This window comes from Lagopus leucura, unplaced genomic scaffold (genome assembly GCF_019238085.1).
Source record: "Lagopus leucura isolate 7727_CA_CO unplaced genomic scaffold, USGS_WTPT01 Super-Scaffold_100157, whole genome shotgun sequence".
In the NCBI taxonomy this organism is placed as follows: Eukaryota; Metazoa; Chordata; class Aves; order Galliformes; family Phasianidae; genus Lagopus; species Lagopus leucura.
In genome coordinates, this window is record NW_024962334.1 from 30,879,083 (window position 1) to 30,903,593 (window position 24,511).

At 40.4% G+C, this 24,511-nt stretch overlaps 2 protein-coding genes across 4 annotated transcripts in view; both read right to left on the bottom strand.

The window, feature by feature from the left end:
- Positions 1-16,930, bottom strand: part of ITGA8 (integrin subunit alpha 8) — a 94,843-nt gene extending 77,913 nt beyond the window's left edge. The window contains exons 1-6 of the mRNA XM_042888940.1: positions 16,767-16,930; positions 16,509-16,633; positions 6,290-6,390; positions 3,543-3,666; positions 1,273-1,334; positions 227-272 (exon numbers count right to left, since the gene is read on the bottom strand). Of these exons, the coding sequence (XP_042744874.1) occupies positions 227-272; positions 1,273-1,334; positions 3,543-3,666; positions 6,290-6,390; positions 16,509-16,633; positions 16,767-16,930 (622 nt within the window). The remainder of the gene's footprint in view (positions 1-226; positions 273-1,272; positions 1,335-3,542; positions 3,667-6,289; positions 6,391-16,508; positions 16,634-16,766) is intronic.
- A 5,395-nt stretch (positions 16,931-22,325) lies between these two features.
- MINDY3 (MINDY lysine 48 deubiquitinase 3) overlaps positions 22,326-24,511 on the bottom strand; it is a 48,069-nt gene continuing 45,883 nt past the window's right edge. For all 3 annotated transcript variants that reach the window (XM_042888658.1, XM_042888657.1, XM_042888659.1), the window contains exon 15: positions 22,326-23,406. In XM_042888658.1, the coding sequence (XP_042744592.1) occupies positions 23,257-23,406 (150 nt within the window). In that variant the 3' untranslated portion in view covers positions 22,326-23,256. The remainder of the gene's footprint in view (positions 23,407-24,511) is intronic.

Below are 24,511 nucleotides of genomic sequence, written 5' to 3' on the forward strand. Positions count from 1 at the left end.
ATTGTTATTTCTACTTCTCTCTCTATAGAGCCTACAGTCTGAATTTCCTCTGACTTCTCTTTACTCTCAGTGGTGTATTAAAGAATTCCTCTGATTTATATTTATTGAAAATAGACCAGAGACTGGTTATCTTAAATTGAGAAAATACTGGAAATCAAGAACCACATTTTCCACAGTACTTTATGTTTCATTTCTTAGATCAAGTTAACCAGCCAGATGAACATACCTTGCCAATAAAAACTACCAGGCCCGCCTACTATGAGGTCTCCATTCTACAAAAAGCATAATTGAATAAAATTACACAACAAAAGAACACAAGATGAAGCATGCATGGAAAAACAATATAAATGATCAAAAGAATCTCAGAATAATGACAAGAGAGAACAGCCCTGGTCAAGGAAAGGATGTATGTACATGGATGATCAGGAAAACCAATGATTAAATAAAGTTCACATAATAAAGTTCATCGCCCAGCATATCTTCATTTGAAATCAAGCCAGTATTTTTTCAGTACTAACAAGGCATCCTAAAAATTTCTGATTATGTGTACTAAAACAAATTCAGCACAAGAGAGTGCCTTCACATTTCAATGAAGCAACAGCTTTACAGAGAAATACAGCTCTGTATAGCCTACAATGAGGTCTTCAGTACTTGAATATTAACAGTGTGAATAACAATGTTGTTTCATAACACTGAAAGCAACTCCAATGATGTGAAAGACACGTAGGCTCCTGATGCAGATAATAACAATAGCTGCAATACTCTTTGTCCACAATATTTTTATTGGACTGTCTTGGCATGTAAGAACAACTAGCTATTTCACTCCACATTTCCTCTACCACCTCCACGGGAGAACAGTCTTAATCATTAGTCTGGCTCCAAAAACATCATTATATAATCCAGTTTGGCTTCAAAAAAAGACTGTTGTTCCTGCCCATTATTTCCTGAAAGTCAGGCCTCTGGAAAGCAATGGAAGTGTGAAACACTAAGACAGAATCACATACAATATTTGGCTTAGTTGACTATTAATATAGACTTAGGAGAGCCAAATTAGAGTGCACTTAACAGATGAACAGGTGTTGATGGTAATATTTTTTCATCTTTTATTTCTCTTTTCTAAAACTTTGAATCTTACAAAGCAGTAAAACTTGCAGTAACTTCCAGCAAAGTCTTCTATATGCAACAGCATGAACATAAACTCTTGATTACTAGGACAGTGTGTCGATATACTAGAAATACATTTTGTCAGATATTTCAGTGGCATAATCTTACCTTGTAAAAATCTAAGCTGAAACCTGCTTGACAAAAGCCTTGTCCTTCAGGATCTGCATTGCCTGCAGTTATGAAAGTAGAAGCATTTTACTGATTTCATACTGCGTGCAGAAGACAGCATACACACCCCTAGAAGTGTATGGCTGCAAAAACAAAACTACTAAAATATGAGAAAAGAGAGAAGAAGGTTGTTTTTTTTGTTTGTTTGTTTTAAAGAAGCAAAGCAAACCAAGGTCTTCTGCAGGACATTGAACATGTAGTCCCTTCACAAAGGTTTTGAAAACTTGGACCTACTAGGGACTTCAACCTCTCACTGTCCAGAAAAGACTCTTATTACAACTACCAAGGACTCGATTTAAGGTTTTTTTTCCCCCCTGGAGACAGAAAATGGTCACCACAACCTGCTCTTCCATAAACACAAAAATAAGAATTTTCAAGGCGTACTCAAGAAATGTTGACACGGTGGATGATGGCTCAGCCTGGGTCAACATTTAAATAACATCCCGATTACCAGTACCACACCAAAGGAAAGGTACACCTGTTCTTCACAAGGCTCACCCTTGTAATTTATACAATTTTGCTCCTGTGACCTAAGCATAATATTATTCCAGATGTATGTTTGTTCACGCAAGAACATCTTTCCCGTTTCTGTCCTCTTTTGTGTCTAAATTCTTTCATAATTGCACAACGTGTGTTAACACCCATTTTAGAGCTTCCGTACGAGCACTGGAGTGCTGGAAGTCTGCAGGATGGGAAACTGATGCCAGTGACCACTTGAAATTCCTCTCCAAATGGCATCAGCTTCTGGCACAGGTCCAGTAAGACATCAGAAATACATGAAGTAGATCTTGTGGGCAGCATTTCTTTTACAGCTTCAGCTGCTTTCTGTATCTGTCCATTCAGAGATAAGGATTAGCAGATGAAAGAAACACTTGGCAGCACAGTTCAGCTTAGAGCTTTACTTCAGTTCATTTATGTGTGCAGGCCTTCCGGTAGACCACAAAAAACATTACTGGGCTACATTATCATGCATCTGTCAGGTGTCAGGAAAATCCAGCTACATTATATGAATGCTGAATGTAGATCTCCACAGGAAAGAGATCTTTTAATTACGTGAAGTTATCTACTTTTCCTGTAACATGCCTAGTACTTTCTTGGCAAATAATACACAAAAGAATTGATAGTAGGAGCACAATTTCAGGTAGAGGAACAGTCATAAGGTGTATTTTGAAATCAGTTCATGTGCACCTGGCAATAGCAGGCTCTCTGTTCAGTGGGTATCATGACAAGAAATGATGTACAGACTTCTGCTATTGGCTACCACTCACAACTTGAAAGAGCACCCTGTCTTCACTAACTTGAGCAGCACTGTAGCTCTGCTTTGGGGGTTTCCCAAGGAAGGGATAGGCATGCCCATCATATCATGCACACAGTACCTTCAGAAATGTTACTGAACAAACAGTTCTCTGATCTGTGAGTGCAGAAACTGCCATATGCCTAGCCCAGACAAGTCTGTAGATACCTCTTATTGATTTTAATAATCTGGAGCACTGAGGTAGTGAGAGTATTAAAAAAAAAATATCAGTATATTTTGTCTAGACAGAGAATGCCAAAAAGGATGAACAACTGATTTGATCTGATGTGTGGAATTTACTGTAGACTTCTAAGTAACAGAGCTTAATTCTAAACATGCATGCATTATTTTTTCCTATTCCTCAAGAAGAAAGGCCCATAAATCACTACTACAGTGGAATGAGGGGGACATACTCAGAATAGCACAGGGAAAGGAGTGAACAGCAGTGATAATGTGTGTAGATTTCTTCCATGCTGGAAGTTCTTCATAAATGAACTATTGCGGGTGATACTGGTATGAATGGTAATAGAGGCCTGTGTGTTTCTGTGTGGGGTCTGGTCTTCTGATGGTGATCCTGTGATGAGAGATTTATACTCAGTATGAGCATGAGTAATAGTTTTAAAATGCTGTCTGGTTCTTATCTAGATCTGTTTGCTACATTTTAAAGCCATTTAAGTTGAACCAATTACATTGCATCACTACAACTGCATGAGCTTAATTTCCTTAATTTCTCCTCTTTCAATTATACAATAAAGCTTCCAATTTCAATCACACAATTTAACGCTGATTTCTTTTTAAGCCTCATCCAATGCAATAATAACATACAGTAACTTCCATTCAAACAAAACTGAAAGCAAGAGAACACTGAGCTCAGCATCAATTCTTCCAGCACAAGCTGATTTCTATTAATACTTACTGTTGCGACAAGGTGAGTATTCAGCATAGGCACTGAAGTTCTGAATTGCTACATAGCAGGTGCCAACGGGGTCCTTCTCTGGGCTGTCTTTAAGAGTCCTCCAATGATATAAGGGAGCACAAGCCTACCAAAACAGAAACCACATCACATGCATTACCTTTCTTAAACTAATGTACTTGACAAATGCACTTTTTAAATAAGCAGCTTACAAGGATTCCCTCTGGTATTGTATCATTCACGCAGAATGGTCATAACATATTGATGAAAGAAAATGCAGGTCCTCTGGCTCTTAGAATACCATTATAACCTGAAAAATAGAGTCTGATCTTTTGCTTATAGCACTTAGCAGATGAAATCTGACTACAACTCATATTTAAGTGTATGTTACAAATACCCCCTAAGCGTGCTTCACAAGTAATATGCTTGCTCTATAACTGCTCACTCCACAGGAATCAGTCCCTTAGATTAAGCTATGCGTTACATATATTTGGCTGAAGACACCCCTATTTTGTCCTGATACATCTTAAGGTAACGGTCGCTTCAGCAGAATTTATTTGATTTTCCTCTTCTGAACAGAAGGAGATCTGTCAGAGTGTTGTGTCACATTGCCTGGCGCAGCCATCAGGCTGTCTGCTGTCTTATGAACTCCGGCTTCCTATTCAAAACAAAACAAAACAAAACAACAATTGTCACCTCTACAGAGGCACTATGGCTGTAATGCATTTGTCAGTCCTTCAGTGAAAACCTTTTTTGCTAACTTAGTTTGCTTAGCAAACTAGTATTTCATCTTCTGTGTTCCAGTGGTGGTGTTACAAATGTGACAGCCTAAGGATAAAAGATATAGCAGCTGTGTAGAGAGAGAATCTTTTGAAAATAACTCATCTACTTGTAAAAGCAAAAATCAAAAGCTGTCAGGTATGCAAGGAACTCTTTAGGAGTTCTTGTGCCCTAAAGTTTTTCAATGGCAGGGGTGGTGGGGTGGAGATACTACCTCTCCCTACAGCCCTGCCTCTGTAAGATACAACCAAACCCTCCCGTCTCTCTTTTGCAACGAGAAGCCCTCTGGCAAGGCACTCTTATTTACATTACTGTATTGGCCTTACTTTTGCAATCAGTTCCAGCTGGATGAACCAATGCTTTAGAGCTTACTGGAACAGTCTGAGCTTCTGGAACACTGGGTTAAGGCCAGGGACTCTAAGACATGCCCCTGCCTAGGACAGCTTACAGAGTAAAACAGAGAGCAAAACCAGAGTGTAGCAAAGAGGAATTATGCATCCTATGAAGCAGAGGCACGTTTTGTAGCACTGAGCAAAATGGAGGGAAGAATCATATATAAACATAAATGTTGACATAAGGCAATTTATGATTGGATTTTTAGCTTAAAAAAAAAAAAAAAAAAAAAAAAGCTTCTGCCACCTTGATAACAATTTATTTTTCTCCCTCTATAAAGCACTGTAGACAAAAAAGAAAAATATCTAGCTTTTCTGTTTCAAACTTTATCTGAGAAGAGTTATGAGAAGCAAAACTATGGTTGGTTAGTACCAATACAGTGATGAGGTCTTCTGCTCATGTGATAAAGATTCAACAAATGGTAACTAAGTAGTACTCTGTTTTGGTTTGTGAACTACTTTCAGCAGAGTACACAAAGGGAAAAATCTTCAGCTGCTTCTATGGCTTTCACACTGACAATTTAGAAAGATGATATTCTTACAAACACTTTCTTTGTGTAACTAGCTTTTAAATGGAAAGTGCACGTATAAAACAATGGTACATGAAGGCATGGAACACAAAGTTTGAGAGCTGTGGTAACACTGACACAAGTGACGGAGTTAACAGTACATGCTAGCTCTGTAACAGAACAGAGTGATGCTTTATTCATTACCTGCTTTATGTCAAAATCCTTCTCCAGATTAATAACCCCAAGGCATACTATTTCAGGGAAAGCACTTCCGTTAGATATTTCTTCCCTTGTAAATACTTTTTAACTAAGAATTGGAAGTTCTAAGCAAATCTCAACACACAAGTTACTGCTCTGCAGTTGTAAAAATTATAACATTATCAAACGATTTCTTCATAACAGAATGATTTCAGCAGCATTCCCAGTGTAAACTACATTGCAAACAGAAAGCCTGGGTGTAAGCAAAATCACCACTGCCTTACTAAGCAATAAAACTGCTCACTCCATGCCAGGCTCCTCTACCAGCAGAGAAAATGCTCAGCAAAACTGGAATACAGACACTGCACTTGGAAAGCCCAACCAGACTTGGAGCTTTTATACCCTTACTTTTTTGCAGCTCTTTTCTACCCTATGCCACAGCTGTCTGAAACAATTTAAACATGACAAAATAGGTCAGTGCTCTCTTACTTACTGATCTTAAAAGATTACTGGATTTCTCTACATTCTACATTTAATATCCTTCATAAAGCTTCATATTTAAAACATTTTTAAGCATATAGCTTTCATATAATTACTGTGTCTCAAAATTAGGTCCATTATTTGCTTTAAAAAAAATTATCATTTGGTTCCATAGCTAATATAGCATTCTCCTGTTTTGACATGGCAGCAGTATCCTCAAGTTATCAGTTCAACCTGTTTCTACAGACTGATTTTTTCAAGTTATATACATAATCTGCTTTATAAATTATGCATAATCATAGACTTTCTTCTTCCATCTATCTATTAAAGATACATGTTTGAGAAAAGGTAAACATTATCTCCAAATTAATACCAAATACATAAGACTTACCACGACTTTTTCTTTATGAGCTTTGACTGTTGCCCCAAACCACTGATTTGTCTTAAACTCAATTGGTTCCCTGGTGCCATTGACCTTAATTTTCCTGTTGTCTGACAAAGAAAGGAGAATTAAGTTGACAGCTTATTTTAAGAAGTATTATATCTGTGAATTACAGATACAAGTGAACAGACCAAGAGATATATTAATTGCATCATATTTACTGTCATCATCCTACCAGTTTAATATAGGAGTGTTCTACTAACATTTAATCTTCTCATTGGTCAAAGGAAAATGACTCATTTTTATATGTGAAATTCACATGTGAAAATTTGGAATAATTACACTTAAAGTTCAGAAAACCAACATAAGATGAAAGTTCATATTCTGTATCCTCTCCCCCCCTCCTCCTTCCTCTCAAAGAAGGAAGGAAAAGAAAGAGAGAAAGACAGAGAAGGAAAGGAAAGCTGCCTCGGAATTTATGATTGATGAACAGAAATACACAAAAGTCCCTAAGAACTTCTCATAGGTGGTAGAAATTCTGGAAAAAAAAAAAAGTCCATGTTCTGTAATTAGTTTTTGTCAAGCAAATGAAATTTCTCAGCATGTATATTCAAGACCCAACACGGCAGACAGCAAAGGACTTAGTTCTTAACAGAATTACATGTGTACATACTGTCACAAGAGACAGCTTCTTAATGTTGCTTTATATACACTCTTGCAGATGTCAGCATAAGAGAAGCCATCTGGGCGTAGACTCAAGCCAATTATAATGCGTTTCAGGTTTTAATAAAAAGCAGACATCCCTTCCTTTCACCCTTAGTTCTCCAAAGTGAACTGATTTCGCATATGTTCATGAGCTATTCTCTTCCCTTACCAGTCATTCCCAATGAACTTCTCAATTTATACATAAGCAGGACATTACTCCTTTCCCCTGCATTCCCTTCTGCTTGTTTCTGGTTCCTATCAAGAAGGATTGCACAAGAATCAATTCTCTTTATTCTAAGTGAAAATAAAATCGTATACTGTCTACCTTGGAACACAGGGAAAAAAAAGTAATGTTATTACATTTTATAGATTTATATATATATTTTACAGAGGGAAAATGCAGCTGATATAACTGTCCCTTTTCAAAAGCCAACGCTTCCTGCTATTCGGCCAGCCGGCACAGAGGAGATATCTGAATCCTTTTCATGGATGTTGGGTCACCGATTACCTCAGCCTGCGATAACCTCACAAATGCTACAGATAGAAACATGAAGAAAAGCCCTTTTTTGGTGAAAAAGGAGATCTCACTACTGTATTTTTCTAATAGCGACAAGAAAGCCAAATGAGAAGGGATCTGTACAGGTTTGAAAAGTCTGAGAAAGTGCCTCCCCTCATAGAAATAATCATTTCAGTACCATGAAACTGCAGAAGCTAATAAGGAAATCCATGTTCAAAGCACTCATAGGAAATAGACAAATTTCAGCAATATTTAGATCTTCAAAATTCAAAAAGAATAACTTTCAATAACCCCAGAACTACTGACTTTTAAAATTCATTTCACTTTAGATCTAAACTGAAGAGTGTGGCAGTCAGCAACTCTGACACCTTGTTGTGGGAGCTGCCTGCTTTCACCTGGCTTTTGGCAAGACCACTTTTCATTACTTTTCCCAGAGAGGACCCTCAACACCAGTTGCAATCTTAAAAAGACCTTGATTGCCTACTGGCAAAATATACTCAAATTTGAGAAAAGATTACATTTTAAAACTGGACAACTGTTTGCGGAATTTATAGAAATCATGACAGAATTTACCAGTAAATCTGCAAGAACTGTAGTCCCCCGTAGGGGCATAAGGTGCACTACGAGCCCCTCATCGTGTAGTATGGGATTTTTATTATAAAAGAATTAGCAAAACATTACACAGTCAAATTACTAAATAGGTAGCTTGTCCCCCTGTACCACAGATAAATGTCTTTTCACAGAAACTCTTCAATCACATTTGTTCAGGACTGTTACTGGAGCTATGAAATCATCTGCCCACTTCCCAAGGTTGTGCTTTAGAATACAGTTTAGTCTATATATAAGAAACAAACAGTATTTCAGATTGTTATAAAATATCAATGAAATATCGCTTCCCTGTCTTTATCAAAATGAAGCTATAAGTACAACTAGCCTATGTGACTACATATGGACTGCTATTACTGTGCACTGTCTGCACTGAATTAGACAGCAAGGGTCTGAGTGAGGATACTCATTAATGCCCTAAGCCAGTCGCAATGTAAACCTTCATGGCATGATCTGCTGCACAGTTTTCATCCAAAAACACACACCTGGGAAGGCCAGATGAACCATGGCCTAAAAAGAACCTTCTTGCATTTTTATCTGACTACAGAGAACCAAGGATGACAGGCATGGAGCAGCTAGGCTCACATAAAAATTACTTGTTTGTCAGATAAATCACACTCTGATTTTCAGAAAACAAGGAAGTTATTTCTGTCTTTGGCGTCCCTCAGAATAGTGCTATCTAAGAGCTTCAAAAAATAATGTCTGTATCCTAACAATACCATTATAAGACATTAAAATTTCTCTTGGTGTTATTTATGAAAATCTGAGGCTTGCATGCTGTCTGTACAGCTATACTTCTGCAAGCAACAAAAGCTTGGCTTGCAGTCTGGTTGCACACGGATGTCATCATCTCTTCTGGAGGATCACGTCTGGCCCCTTTAAGAACTGAGAGCAGGCTATCTTGTATCCTGATATGCCATGCCAACACAAGGAGAGCTGGGCTACAGGGCAGCAGCTGGGCCAGGCACACGGCGCTCAGACCTGTGTGCAGCGCTGCCCAGCAGTGCTTGAGCCCCAGCTGGATCACCTCAGAGCCAACCCAGGAGCTGTTCCAGATGGTCAGCAGCTGGATGACTCGCAGACTTGGCTTAAAAAGACAGCCCTGGAGTCACTCCCGTTGTACTGGCTAAGACAGTACTGCAGGGTAAGGACCAGACAATCAAGAGTACGCAAGAACAGTAATGTCTGTATTTAGATTTAGGTGCGAAGACGAAATTAAACATTTTAGCAACCCTAAATCTCATTTTCTGCTGCAGGAGCCAAAATTCCCTTGCACTGGTGTTACCTTGAAGTCCAGCTTAAGGAGCACTACTGCAGACAGTAAAACAAGGTTCTCAAAATCAGTGTTCCTTTCTCTACTGTTTTGGACTTGAGCTACTGGAGCTACCAAAGGGAAGGAGGCCCCTGTAGTATATGGGCAAGTAGAAAAAATTGAATCCAGACAGCAAAAAAGCAAACCTATGTAAGAACAACAGTACAGAGATTCATTTCCAGGAACTGAAGCCTGAACCCGGAATAAATGTAAATGCTTATCCATCATTTGCACATGACTAAATTTGGCACTTTTTATGGGACTTGGTCTCCTCTCAGCCACTAAGCACATTATAAGCTCTCCTAACAGGCACCCATGCACTGCTCTTGTAAATATTTCTTTGTTGTATTAATCAGATACTAGAAAACAATTAGAAATTAAGGAGAAATACTTATTTGCAGACACTGATAGTGGCTCACTGCATCTCAGTTATTGAAAACTAAAAGTAAAAAGTCACATCCTCTGTAATTAGAAAATACTCAAACGAACAAAAGCAAAACCTAATCCAGGTATACGATAGACATGTAACTCTCTCAGGTCAGTTCTCACGCATGAGAAACTTTGAAAAGTATTATTTTCACTACCTCTTGTGTGCAAATTTGCATGTATGTACTGGAATGGGTAAACACAGACAAATACTCAAAAGGCACCTGCTGAAGTCTCTGTTGACTAACCTGTGCCTACTCAAACTGCAGCCAGGATGGCAAACCCCTTTTCAATGTCAGTTTTGATACATGAATGTATGTAAGCATAGCCACATGCATAAATAAATATATGAAATATAAAACCTAATATATACATGTATGACACATATTCATGTATACATGCGGAGCGAAGCTGAAAAGTCAGCTCAATCTATGAAATTTTTCAATAAAAGTATATAAACATAACAAATATCTATATGAATATGTACAGGTCAAGGAAATCAGATACCTCCCTCACAAGAGGAGAGTACTTGGAATACTATGTACAGCTTTGAGATACCTGTACAAGACTTACAGCTGAAGGAGAAAGCAAAGGAGGATCCGAGAGTCATGAGCCACTACAACAGTTTACTCAGAGAGGCTGTCATGTCTCCACACTTCCGCAGAACATGGCTACACAAGGCTCCAAGCAACCTATTTTATCTTTGAACTCTAAAGCCCTGCTGCGCTGATGGGGTCACGTCTTGTAGGTAGGGAGAGAGAGAGAAAGGAGTTTGTACAGGCACAGAGGATCCCGTACTCTAGAATCAAGGCAGAAAAAGACGTGACAGTGATTCCTTTTGATATCATCACTATTACAGTTGGTGTTACAGCTAGAAAAATGATTGTGGTGAAAATTGGAAAAGAAACAAACAGGGAAGAAATGCCCGCCTATATCCAAAGATCTAAGTTCACGGGAAAGACTTCACAGAGGAGGAATCTCCAGAAAGAGACCCTGCCCCAGTGGCAGTCAGCCCTTAAATCAGGTCTAGGAGAGGTGCAGCCAGGCTCCATCCCTTCTGGTCACTCAGCTGAACTGCCTTCACCTGTGCTCCCATGGCTGACTCTGCCTTTGCCTCAGGTGATCAATTAGTGTTTCAGGCCGTCACTCAGCAGTTTCCATACAATCACCATTAAAAATTCAAATGATAGCACCCACTGCTAACCACAGTAATATCCACAGGGCTGTTGAAATGTCATCTTTAGCAAGGAAGCAGAATACAAAAGCAAGACTAAAGACAAGCAAGTTGCCTTCATTGTTATCACTATAGAAAAAAGACTTCACAGTGCTTTGACACAGTAAGGACATGAAAAATCCCTACACGATGAGGAGAGCTGTCTCTGTTTTTGTATTTATCTGATTCTGCAAACATCAATTTTATTTCTGGTTATGTATCATGCCTTAGATTCTGCTCATATGAGTTACTTTAATTTGATAGATCATATCTAAAGAGCTTTATTTGGACTTTCATTCCATGAATCAAGAAAAAAAAAATAAAAATCATCAAAACCAACAGGATTTTTTGCCTGAGTACAATCTGATCAAAAACAAATCAAGACCTCGGGGCATGAACTAACACAGTTAAGGGTATTTTTTCCCTTCTTTAGATAATGCTGAGATTTATAAAATAAACTGACAAGGGTCCATTATAAATCAGAATGCTACAAGTCAACCATGAGGCTCCAGATAAGGTCTTTCTGGCATATCCACTGAAATGTGTCAGCATTTAGAAGTGCAACAAAATTCTCCCTTAGCATTTTCTCTTGAGATGTAAAGTTTCTTTTACAACAGGATTCTAAGTTCTCCTCAGAATCTTACCAACTTTACAGCCAATGATTTCCTCATGTAACTAAATCTCTTGAGTCCCACAATACATCCTTTCCTTACAAAGTACCTGGGTTCTGTTACCATCAGCTCAACTGCTGGCCAAATTAGCTCATGATTTTAATCAACTGCACATTTGGCTGTGACTGACCTACATTCCCCTTACCTGTTCTTCTTCAGAGTCTGTCCAAATTCTCTCCTGTTAGTTTAGAAAATATAACTTATTTTTCTAAAACTGGTGAAGATGACTGACAGTGAAGGCAGCACTATAGTGAGCCCTGGAGACTTATGGCAAGTGTTTAAAATTCTGCCCTTGGAGCTAATTTAAAACATGAGTACTTGTTCCAGTTTGTTTAGTACTACCATTAAAAACAACCCTTAAAATGAGTTCCTGAAATATGAAGTATGAATTTTTTAACAGCTCTCAAATGCAACAGTGTACTTCAGGAGGCATTAAAGTTTGCTCCTGGCTGCAAGATGCTTTGAGTACTTTAGAAGTTCCCCAGTTAATCAAACAGGGAGAGCTTTTTCCGTATTGCTCTCCTGCTACCTCTTCTGGCAGCCTTAAGGAAAAACATCCACATTAAACACAAGGACTTCGGAGTTGTACCTCAGCGCTAAGCAGAAATGGTCATGGTAAAACTCTTTTCATAATGGTGAAACTGAAAAGCAGAAGTTAGTTCCATGTAGATAAGAGAGGAAGTCCAGATCATATCTCCTCATTATAATCCCGATGCTTGTTGCCCTGTCTTCTCATCAAGTTTCAAAGAGTATCTCTGCCTTCCACTGCAGTGTAGTAGGACAGTTTTATGGAGCAGAGAAACAAGGAAGAGTCCCTGCCCTTCAGTCCATATTTCCTGGAGTAAGGGAATATCAAAAGCTATTCCATTATACTTTACATCAGTCCCTTGCTGCAAAGAAATTGGTTAAAGTACCAGCTGTGTTGTAAGGGGCAGTGCTTTCAGCTTCCTCCCAGCCTTGGCTCCAGCACCGAGGTTTTGGGAGCTTTGAGGGACTGCAGAGTCAGTGCTGCATCAGCAGAAGAAACACAGTTTCTGTTAAAGCCCCTTCTTGGCTGCAGGCCACATCACTGGTCCACTCATAGGCAATGCCCTGCTACATGACTTGCATATGGATGGATGGACTCAATTCCCAATGCATGTCAAAATTTTGTCTTCCTTCTTCCTCTGCCCCCTGGCAGAAACAATCTATTACATCAAGAGGACTAACTACTGACGTAAGTTTGCAAGTAGATACCCTCAGTGCTTTGGAAATGTCTGGACTGAATACTCTGAAGAACAAATACAGTGACCTGAGAAGATTAGTGACATTCTGGGAGAATTCCCAGTAGAACAATATCAGTTCAGGCATGAGCTGCAGATGGTCCTGAACCTCTGCTAAGTCTGCCATCTTCTCATCGGAGTAGTTTAGTCCACAAACACATCCATATTAGCACAAGCAGCTGCTCATAGCACTCAGACCAGCTCATGCATCCTACCATACCAATGGTGCCACAGAGATGATTTCAGGAATAGTCTTGAGTATCAGTGCTAGCAGTAGGGAACCTTGTTTGTGTTTGACTGCTAGAACACAGCACTATGAAGTAATGACAAAGTGTTAAAAGTGTTTGCATACCTTTCATAGGTAATCAACTAAATATTGTGTGTTCCTGTTAGGTATATATTAGCATCCAACACAATGCCTAATTCCTCATGCAGTCTTAGTTTCTGAGATAAAAAGGGTGAGAGAACTTCACAAGCCACAGAGATTTGTCTCTTCTTGTTTAAGGTCTACAGGAGACAAAACATAAATTTTAGTCACCAGAGTGGTGACAGTGAGGCTGGAGGCACCTTGCCAGTGACTGAGTGCAGCTCCTGCAGTGTCAGATCTCTGCTCCATGGGGAAAACCTGAAGTTGTCTTACACTAGTGTTGGGATGGCAGGTCCAGTGGTGCTTCACACCTCTATTCTCCCTTCAGGGCTCCATGGTACAGAAGATAAAAAATAGCTTTCTTTAAAATAAAACTTGTAATTGTCTTCAAAAGAGGAAGATATTATTCAGAAGAAAGTAAAGTTGAAACATTACAGACTACAGAACCCATCTTGTCTCAGTGCTTACCATCCCAGTATTAACATAGGTAGCCTCAGTTTTCCACAAAGGTGTCTATTAAGCACTCAGTTCCTTCAAATCACTCTCTGAAAGAAAAAAATCTTTCCTCTGTCTAAAGTGATATATACATTCATTCGATAAACATCTTGGTATCAGTAAAAAAAGGGGGAAAATATAAATTAGTACAAAGCAACCCCACACCTGTATTGCCTTGATATTAGGAAGTGGCTGGAAACGCAACTGAAGTCACCGCAGAAAATTAGTCACTGCCATCACTTCTTACATTTAGAAGGAACAGGATATTAATAGCTCTAGGACAAACAATATCAACACATTTGCAAATGATGGAAACCTTTAAATTAGGTCCACTTTCCTTCTGGAAACTGTGAAATAATCCGTACAGTTACATAAGAGATTCATTAGTTAGGTGCCCACTTACAGACCTGTTTCCACCAGCCAGACATTGGCCCTATGACATCACAGGATGACTTGCAATGACTGCACACTCCTGCACCTGCAGTCGGCAGCAGAGATGCTCTGCTTGTGATTTCCAGCCCTGATGCAATCAAAAAGACTATTACGTTTTTGGTAGAAGGGCCCTCATTCATCCAATGAACATTCCTGTTTCTGAAGTCTGATGGTTGCTGTTGGCAGGAAAAAGTCCAAATAACACCCAAGCGCATTGTAAGCTCCCTCACTGGGTGAGCATAACTTTGCAGAGCTCTCCTACATTTGTGTGTCCAGCCCTCAGAAATAGAAGACATCAAAAACCTTCATGCTCATATTTGAGTTGTGATATTAAGTTAGTGGTTTTCAACCACCCACATTTGTTGATCTCTTGAATTTTTTGGTTATAGTAGAAATTTCACAGTTTCTGTGACTACAGAAATGTCATGTATCTACATCGGGCTATAGATTGCACAAACCTACTTTTCTTTAACAAATTCCTTAGAAGTCCTCTATTGAACTCTTGTGGTGAACAATACTGATTTAATAGTTTTTTTTTTTTTTTTTAATAGCTTGTGCTGTTTTTTAAGTGTTACATTACACTCGCCCTTTCTTTCCAGCTCCCCTCAAGTTTTACTTCTGATGTTAATTAAAAATGCTGTCAGTGATTCAGAAGTTTTCTTTCTTTTGCTCTGCCTGGTGAATCTAACTGGAAGAGCTGACACTGTTTGGTTAGATTCAAGAAAACAGTACTTAAACAAGGAAACTTTGTAAAAAAATACATCAGAATGAGACTTTCCAGCCTTGAAGCATCCTATGTACATTTCCTGTTTCAGGAAACCTTCACCACACCCTTCCAAGACTATGAGGCTTGAAGCACTCATCCGTGAAGTTAAAGACCTAGAGTTGAATGCTCAGTCTTTTAACAATTAGTTGCAGTTGTCGCTTTGGCAGAAAGGATTGTCTGCTGGTTAAGGCACTGTGGAAGATGAAAAAGTCAGGTGCCCATCCAGAGATACAAAATGCCTCAGGTAGCCTGAGGAAACAACGCTTTGGAGATGCTGAGCTCTCTGCCCTCTCTGGACAATCATGTGGTACAGCACAAAGCCATGTGGCTCTTCTTGGGGAGCTGGACTAGATGACCTTTAAGGGACCTTTACTCTAACCATTCTATGATTCTGAGATGCTAACTCAAACTGCTGCTTCAAACACAACATCTGCAAATAAGAGTATGGAGTTGCCCGAGCCTCTTCGGTGAACTTTTCTGGAGTTTCCCACAGGAAAGCCAGATGTCGTTCTGCTTTTCATCACCAGATTTTCATTCATTTTTCAAAACTCCCCTTTAAAAAGCAATGGGATTTTCACTTGTCCTGACAGTTTCCTATTCAAATCTATGAGTAATTTGTGTAGATAACATATTCATCTTTGGTACATGAACTATCTACCCATTAGATGGAAAGAAAGGAATATTTGCTCTACTAATTTTATTAATATTACAATAAAGATATGGAAGGCATTCTATGTCCATACATTCCCATTTACTCAGGAGTTATGACCTACATCATATTACACACCCAAGTAGCCACATGCACATCTAATACCGCATCCAGAGCAGGAGCCTGGGGTGTGTTTGGAAGAATGTCCAGACGTGAGGGGAGTCCTCAGTGGGGGTTGTAGTGACAAACACAGCCCTGGGAAGTGTGGCTGGCTGGGGGCGGAACGGGTGAAGGACAGCGTTTACTTGCTGCACTTAAGCTCTTCTAATTTAATTTGTGCTCTTAGAAAAAGGCTGAAGTGTATTGTGTTTGCATTTAAGTGCACCATAAACGCTAAGATTAAATATAACCTAAAGAATCATAACTTTTGTTTAACAGCTGAACTGTCAAACTTTGCCTAAATGAAACCAATCCATTTTTACGTCCCTGGGAACGCTCAGCTTAAATTACTTTCAAGACCTATAAAGAGACAACAGAAAACATAAACAGCCTGACTTGCTTAAAACGTGTGTTCTCCCTAATTAAATAGGAAACATCTGTCTTGGGATTCTGGAAGTGGCTACGATCTACCCACACCGAGCCTGCATCCAGCCCGAGCTGCTCTAGAGGAGAACCCTCGCTGTCCGCGAGGAGCTGAGCAAGCAGCGGCTCCCGGATGGCTCCATCCGTCCCAGCCACGCGTTGCCTACGCGAGCAGCGGTCCGAGCGGCCGCGCGATGCCCGCCCCCAGCCCCGCAGAGCACTTACTGGTGTTATCGAAGGGGATCTGCCTGCAGCGCGCGGCCGGCCAGCCGCAGTGGTACACCGCTCCTCCTTCCACGATGTCCGGCTGCGTGGTGTTGGCTCGCGGAGCTCCCACCAGGACGCTGACCCTGCGGAGCACGCTCGCGAGTCACCGGCGGAGCGGGGGGCTCGGCGCCGACGCGGGGCCGGGGGCTGTCACCCCGCCGCCCCCGCCCCGTGACTCGCCCCCGCAGCCCGCCCGCCGCCAGCACCGGCACTCACGTGCTGGGGTCGGGGATGTAGAAGTCCACCGAGTACCCGAAGTAGCTGCCGGGCGGCCCGCTGTACACCGTCAGCTTCTCCTCGTCCAGGTTGAAGGCCGACGCCGGCGCGCAGAGCAGGGCTGACAGGAGGAGCAGCGGGCGCGGCGGCTGCCGGCGCGGCATCCTCATCCCCTGTGCGGCTCGCCTCGGCCGGGAGCAACGCCGGAGCGGAGCGGTGCAGCGCTGAGCTGCCTGCGGCGGGGCGGGCGGCTGGAGGGCGGTTCGGCCCCGCTCACCCCGCGGAGAGCCGCGCTCCGGCGCCCCCTGGCGGCCCTCAGAAAGCAAGGGAGGGAGAGCTGGAGGTGAGGCCGCGCCTCGGTGCCTCGTCGGGGCAGTCCGGCGTCTGCACGGCTGCGTTGCGGCCCGCGGTGCTCTCATAACTTTCCCCCTTAGCTCTGCCCAGACGTCACCCTGCGTGCGCAGCCACTCCGTGGCGGAGCTAAGGCTGATGGTTTCCACATGAACGTCCCTCCTCTTCCAGTATGGTCAGGAGTTTGAACTGAAGGGTCCGATAATTGAACGGTGCCCTTTAGGCAGCTGGAATGCATGGAAAAAAAAAAAATAGACCTTCATCAGACTATTACGCAACTGCCAATGTGGGCATTCATATTAAAAAAAAATAAATTAAAAAAAATGTGCAAGAAACCCAGATCTCTTACCACATGGCAGATGTAAATACAATCCCACCCTTCAGAACACATCAGTATACCCGAATGGCTCATCTTACCATAGAATAATAGAATCATAGAACAATTTGGTTTGGAAGGGGTGTGAAACATCACCAGTCCCACCCCTGTGCCATGGGCAGGCCTGCCCCCCACTAGATCAGGCTGCCCAGGGCCACATCGTTGAGCACCTCCAGGGATGGGGCACCCAGAGATTCTTGGGACAGCAGTGCCAGTGCCTCACCACCCTGAGTAAAGAATTTTCACCTAACATCTAACCTAAATCTTCCCTCTTTTAAACCATTATCCCTTCCGCCATCAATAGTTGAAAGTCCATCTTTCTTATAGGCTCCTTTTAAGTATTGAAAGGCTGCAGAGGGATCTCCCCAGAGCCTTCTCTTCTAGAGGCTGAATACTCCAGTTCCATTAGCCTTTCTTAATAGAAGAGTGATCCAGCCCTCTGAGCATCCTCATGGCTTCCTCTGGACTCACTCCAACATTTCCACATCTTTCTTGTTCTGGGGGTCCCAGAGCTGCCTGCAGTGCTCCAGATGGTGTATGCAGAGGTGGAGCAGGACAGTGAGAAGCACCTCCCTCTCATGACTGGCCACACTTCTTTTGAAGAAACCCAGGACATAGTTGACTTTCTGGGATGCAAGTGTGTACTGCTGACTCATGTCCAATTTCTCATCCACCAGAAATCCCAAATCCCTGGGATTACCCCAGCTCAGATGCAGCAACCTGTGGGTGGACTTGTTGAGCTTCATGAGGCTGGAGGGGCCTACCTCTCGTCTGTTCAGGTTCCTCTGGATGGTGTTCCTTTCTTTTCTCATGACCGCGCTGCAGTGTGGTGGCATCCGCAAAATTCCTGATGGTGCCTTTGATCCCACTGTCCATGTCATTAAAAAAGATGTCAAACTGCATCGGTCCCAACCCAGACCCCTGAGGCATACCACTGGTCAGCTGACTCTGAGCTGTTCAGCTCATCTTTCTGGATGTGGTCATCACTAGCAGCTAGGAATTTCCTCTCTAAGTGTCTCTGTTGGTGCTTGCCTGGTTTTGCCATAAAAACCTTGCTCAGCTGAAGGGAGGACCTTGTACCGGCACAGAGGGCTGTGCTGCTGGGGGCCCACACCAAAGCTCTGTGCAAGAGCAGGCATCATGCCTCTATTCTCATAGAAACAGTCAACGCTACATTGCTGAAAGTTGCACTAAATCGAGCTTTTAGAAAGCTTCTCTAGCAATTTATTCATAAAAGTAACTAAAAACAATGAGTCTGTAGTGCCCATTTTGAATCGTTTTGCCCCAGCGAGCCTCACAGCAGTGTTGTAGCTGTTTTATTAAGGAGATATGGTCTGATTTTTGGGTGCTTCTATGTGGAGCCAGGAGTTGGAGATGATGATCCTTATGGGTCCCTTCCAACACAGGATATGCTTTGACTCTGTGTAAAAGCACGTCTGCCTGATAACACTCCCTTTCCCAGCAAGACTAAATGAGACAAGGCACTGCATCTTGAAGGGATGCAATTCTTTTTTTTTTTTTTTTTTTTTTTTTTTTTTTTAAAATATTGGTTTAAAATTAAAAAAAAAAAAAAAAAAAAAAGCCAACATTGTAATTTCTGCTTAATCCACTCTATTGGAACTGAAAGGTTTGTTTTGCAGCATTTATAATACAGATGTGTCCAAAAATATCAGAGAAAGTTCAGAAAAATTGAGAACATTCAGAGTGAAACCCATTTATAAACATATACCAGCAGAGCATACCTATGAAAGCAGAGTTGTTTGTTTTGTTCTGAGGCTCTGGTTTCTTTACTTTTGTGTTTATTTTATTCTAAGTGCTTTATGGCAAGATCATTCTGATAAGATGGACATTCCTGCTCACGAAAACAGAGCAGTGTTTATTCCCATTATTAGCCATGTGACCCGCAGCTGGACCACATGCCTGTAACTCCTTCATTCTTTTACTGACTTTACTCCTATTAGAGCAAAAGATGACATTATTCGGCTATTTTACATTGGACAAGGGTCACTCAGAGACCTAAGCACCACCAATAAACTCAGAAGTACCTCAATGACTTGTGGGGGTAACACTGCCCTTACAAGTCACACATTTCCAAAGCACCTGAAGGCAACTGAAAGTTGTGTATCGTGATCTGTGTGAAGAGAAATTCAGCCACTGTAAATGTTGCATTCGCTGCATAATAATGCCTTGCAGTTCTCACATGCTCCTCTTGTCCTGCTTGCGAAGTACATACCACTGGAGCTAGTTAGTGCAAACACTGCTCTCTTTTTCTCTTTTTTAATCTCAAACATAGATGTGAGTGTAGAACAAGCCAACTCGATTCAAACAGATGAATGACAGATCTACTCATTGCATCTCTAAAGCAGACAAACCATCAAATGCACATATTCTTAACTGTTGCCAGAAAGGAGTCATTTCTCCAGTGACATCAGCCCTAAGATTTTTACATTTGGATAACTGGCACATTACCCTTAATAACCTAGATTTGTTCCAACCATTGGAAACTTATTCCAGACTTGGGTTCCCCAGATTTTAAAACTGCCTGCACTGGAATTTGTGATCTGCGTAGTTCAGGCAGCTGCCTCAGATGTCGTTGGACTGAAGTTTGTCTTGGATAAACTCGATACACTGACTGCTTTGCCTACTGCACTAGAAAGTCTTAATGGGCTCTGATCAGGAGCCAAGAGAGCAAGCCTTTATTGGCCTCTTTGGCTAAATGCTCTTAGGGTCATTATAAACCTATTTACTATATAGGAAGGTCAGACATAGAAACAAATGATTTGCACAGACTATATGAGTTTCCTGATGTGAATTTCTACAGCTTGCATTATATGCAGTTGGTGAAGTTAACATATCATTACGGTCTTAAAAATAAGTCAGTGAAAGCTTCTACAGAAAGTTTTGCCTAAGTAAACCTCTTAACATTTCATACGAGCCTATATTATGAAAGCTTTAATCCCATGTTATGCTACTACTTGGTAATCTATCTGCTAGCAGAAGCGTTTCAAAGAATTGTATGGGATTTTAACGTAAATACTGTCAAAACTGATGCCAATTTTGCTGCTAGATTTTCCTAAAACATGCCATGACAGAATCCTCAGCGTCCAGTTCCCACAGAAAAGCTTATCTATCCTCTGAGATATTTCCTAGTAACTCTTTCTGTAGGCAGGAAACCTATTAAACTACAATTAAAGCTGTTACCTAGAGAGTACTGATTATGGTGTCACAAAGCAAGAGGATAAAATGAGAAAACCATATCCTTCAAAACGCATGACTTAACAGCCATGCTCTTATCAGCTGCTGAATTGGAACACCTGCTTGTCTCTAACCAAAAACGATGAATTTTAGCCAGTACGTGAGTGTGAGAACAATTAAGTGAAGAAACACATTTATGAGCAAAAAGCTCAACACACAACTGCTTGTAGCCAATTAAATTAATAAATAGCAAACTCATTAAGCTTTACTTTAAGGTTTGCTAGATTCCCTTAGATTAATAATTTTATTAATACAAGACCCTTTCTCTCCCCCCTGTGTGCTAGTTGCTGGGATGTGAGTTCAGGACGATATGCCAACAAACGATTTTCTGCATTAGGTTTTGAACTTCAGCCCTGCAAACACTGTCCAAGTTAGAAATCTCAGCAAAAGTGATTCATATGTGAAAAGCATGAAGGCTAATTCGAGTATGAGCAGACAAAGTCTTCTAGCAATCTAAGCAGAAGGAGATTTCTTCTCTAGAGGTCTCATGGATATAAATTTTATCTTGATTTACAAATGATTTCACGTGATTAACCTAGTTGACAGTGTAACCTGAAGTCTAGCGAGCCTCAAATTAAGAAGTCTGAAGGAAAAAGAAAGGAGTAAGTGTTCCTTTAATACACAATGCATCAGCTAGTTTCTTCCTAGAGTACTAAGTTTTAAATGCTTGTATCTCACATCAGCGGGGCTTCTAATTTTTTTTTTCTTTGATATGGAACACACATTGTGTCTGACAGTGGACTAGAAACAGGCTGCTCATCATTCTAACAGACTGAGTGTAAGCTGTGTTGGGAAACACTCTATCAGAAGGCAAGACAATGTCAGAATCTAAGAAAAAGAACAGGAGAAGTGAACTGTCACAATCAAAGTCTGAAGATATTTATCATAAAGTAGCAAAATCAGCTGAAGCAAGTACCCATCAAGCATGAGCCTTCCAGGAAAACTAAAACTTCAGACTTGTCAGGCAGTCTAGCTAAATATTAGGAACAGATTTCTCTAGTCTCTATATGTTTGAGTGGCAATCCTACTGTTGCACAAGTCTCATAGCATCCAGTCCACACACAGTGAGTTGAGTAAGCAAGACTAGACTCATTAAGTCAACTTGATAAGAAGTCCTCTTTTTCAGAGAAATAAATCTCAGAGGTGGAATACACTGCTGTCAGTTCTGCATCCAGTAATGGTCATGTTCATTTCAGGAGTTGTGTTTTTAAGTCCTACTTGAACTATTTCTAGATGTACAACCGATAGACACATTTTACAGTCTTCCAAAGAACATATCTGCAAATGTCATGCAAGAAATATTCTCTTTTTGGCATTACCATTTACTTTATAGTACAAACTGTATGATGATCATTCTGGATTCACACGACAAATTTTAAACAGGAAGAAACAATTCTGAATGTGAATTTCAGCCCTAGTGGCAATAACGGAGGCTCATAAGTTGCAGTTAAGATGCAATCACTTATCCCCACCCTCTTCCCACCAAAGTTATCTCAAAATCTGACATTTCTAAACCCAAGGTCTCTTTTCATCATCTTAGAGAGGTGGTGCAGTAAAATTTTAAACATAAGAACATCAAGATTCAAGAAAAAAATTTATTTCAGGGCTAACAAGTTGATAATAAATAAAGGAATATAATAATGCAGTAACAGATGTTCTCATGCACTTAACACATACAATAACGCTGGCTTACACTGCTGTTTGGACAAATTGAGAAGAGGTATTTGGCAATATTATGAGCTTGAATAGTTTAGAGATTATAGAACAAGAAATTCCGCTGTTTCATTTTTTATTTTTTTTTTTTACATTTTTATACAAATTCAAATAAATATTAATACATCTATTTTTCCTCAGATTTTTTGTTGTTTTAACATGCCCGATAACTAAACCACAGTAATATACAACTGCCAAGAAAGAGTATTTATGAATTATACTTATTAATAGTCCTAGAAATGTATCATATTCCTGTCACGCTGTGCAAGCTCTTCAGTTAAAACTGGATTTTAGGAAATATTGCAGAAAGTTTAAAGTAATTTAAACATAACGAGTGCAAAGGCCAGTCTAGTCCACACATCATGGTACTGTAATGTCAGCCAATTTAAATAATAAAACATGCCTATATGGATTCAGAAGCAGCTGAATATGTTTTAAAGATCTGACATCTAATATTCAGATTTTGCAATATCAGACATTTTTCAAGTCTTCATGAGATGGCAAAATAATGTTAAGACTTTATAAGTAGTCTTTTTTTTTTTTTTTTGAAGGATAACTCACATTAACAGTACTACGGTGGCCAAAAAAAGACAAACTATTATAATAGAAATCAATCTGATTAAAAAATTAAATATTCCAATTAACACTGAAAAAGTGTTTGTAATCATTATTTACAATTCAATGATACCAGTGTACAACTTCACACAGTCAAAGTATACCACTTTCCAAGCAAACACCAATCCCTGTGTCCCCTTCCGAGCATTCGATAGTAGCATGTCACGCACGTGAAATCCATCAGTTTAAAGAAGGAGATCGATCTGTGGTCCACAGTAATTCTATATATGGCCATTTGGTTTGCAAGCAGCGTTTTACAGGAGTGTCATCAGTCTGCAGCATTGGCTCTTCAAAGCCCATAACAACTGCTGTGCCTTCTACATACATGACCTGCCAAAATAATCCAAACATGTCAGCTGAGGTTTCTTTATAACATAAGGCCATATCTATTTGATGGTTTATCTGAAGAAACAGTGAAAGCTAAGAAAGGGGTAAAATAAATATCCAGGAAATGCCATGTAAAAATTCAGTGACAAAGGACTACTACTGGTACAGTTGCAATATTTGATACTGTTATCTTAATAAGAGACAGTGTTCCTTAGACTTAGCTTTGCAGAATTACTTTTTCCTTAAGGTGAAATTTCTGTTGAACAGTTCCCTTCACACAATATTTAAAATGGTACAGGCAGAATTTTCAGAAATCAAAACTTAGTGTAAATTTTCTCCATTATATATAGATGTGTTCAATAGCAAAGATAAATGCTTTTAATGCTTTCACTGACACTTGGATTATGAAACTGCTGAAGATTTCACAGTAGTATGTTATAATGACTTAATTCCAAGTTAATGTGAAGACTGAATGAATCTATTTTCAGGCAGAGCCTTTTCACTTGAGGTCATCTTTGTTACTTGTGTCTATAATGCCTTTTGTTACTTATATCTATTATACTCTTCTAACCTAAATACTCATTCAGGAACAAACTTGGAAGCAGGCATAACATGCTATGTACAGCCCTCTCCTTATGAGAGAGCTGAAAATGAAACAGGTTATTGCTGTACCCAAATAAGAAGCTAAAAAAAAAAAAAAAAAAAAATCTAACTTCTGTTGGAAGTGTGTGGAGTACTGAAACAGACCTGGAAATACTGGTTGATGCTCAGCTGAATATGAGTCAGTAGTGTGTCCAGGTGGCCAAGAAGGCCAATGGCATCCTGGCTTTTATCAGAAACTGTGTTGCCAGAAGAAGCAGGGAAGTGTTTGTTCCTCTGTACTCAGCATTGGTGAGGTTGCACGGGTGTGTACTGGTGTAGTACACACTGATGTACGGTGCGCAGTTTCGGGCACCTCACTGCAAGAAATATACTGAGACCCTCCAGCGTATTCAGAGAAGGGCAACACAGCTAGTGAGATATATGGAGCACAAGTCTCATGAGGAGCAGCTGAGGGAGCTGGGCGTTGTTCAGTCTGGAGAAGAGGAGGCTCAGTGGTGCCTTATCA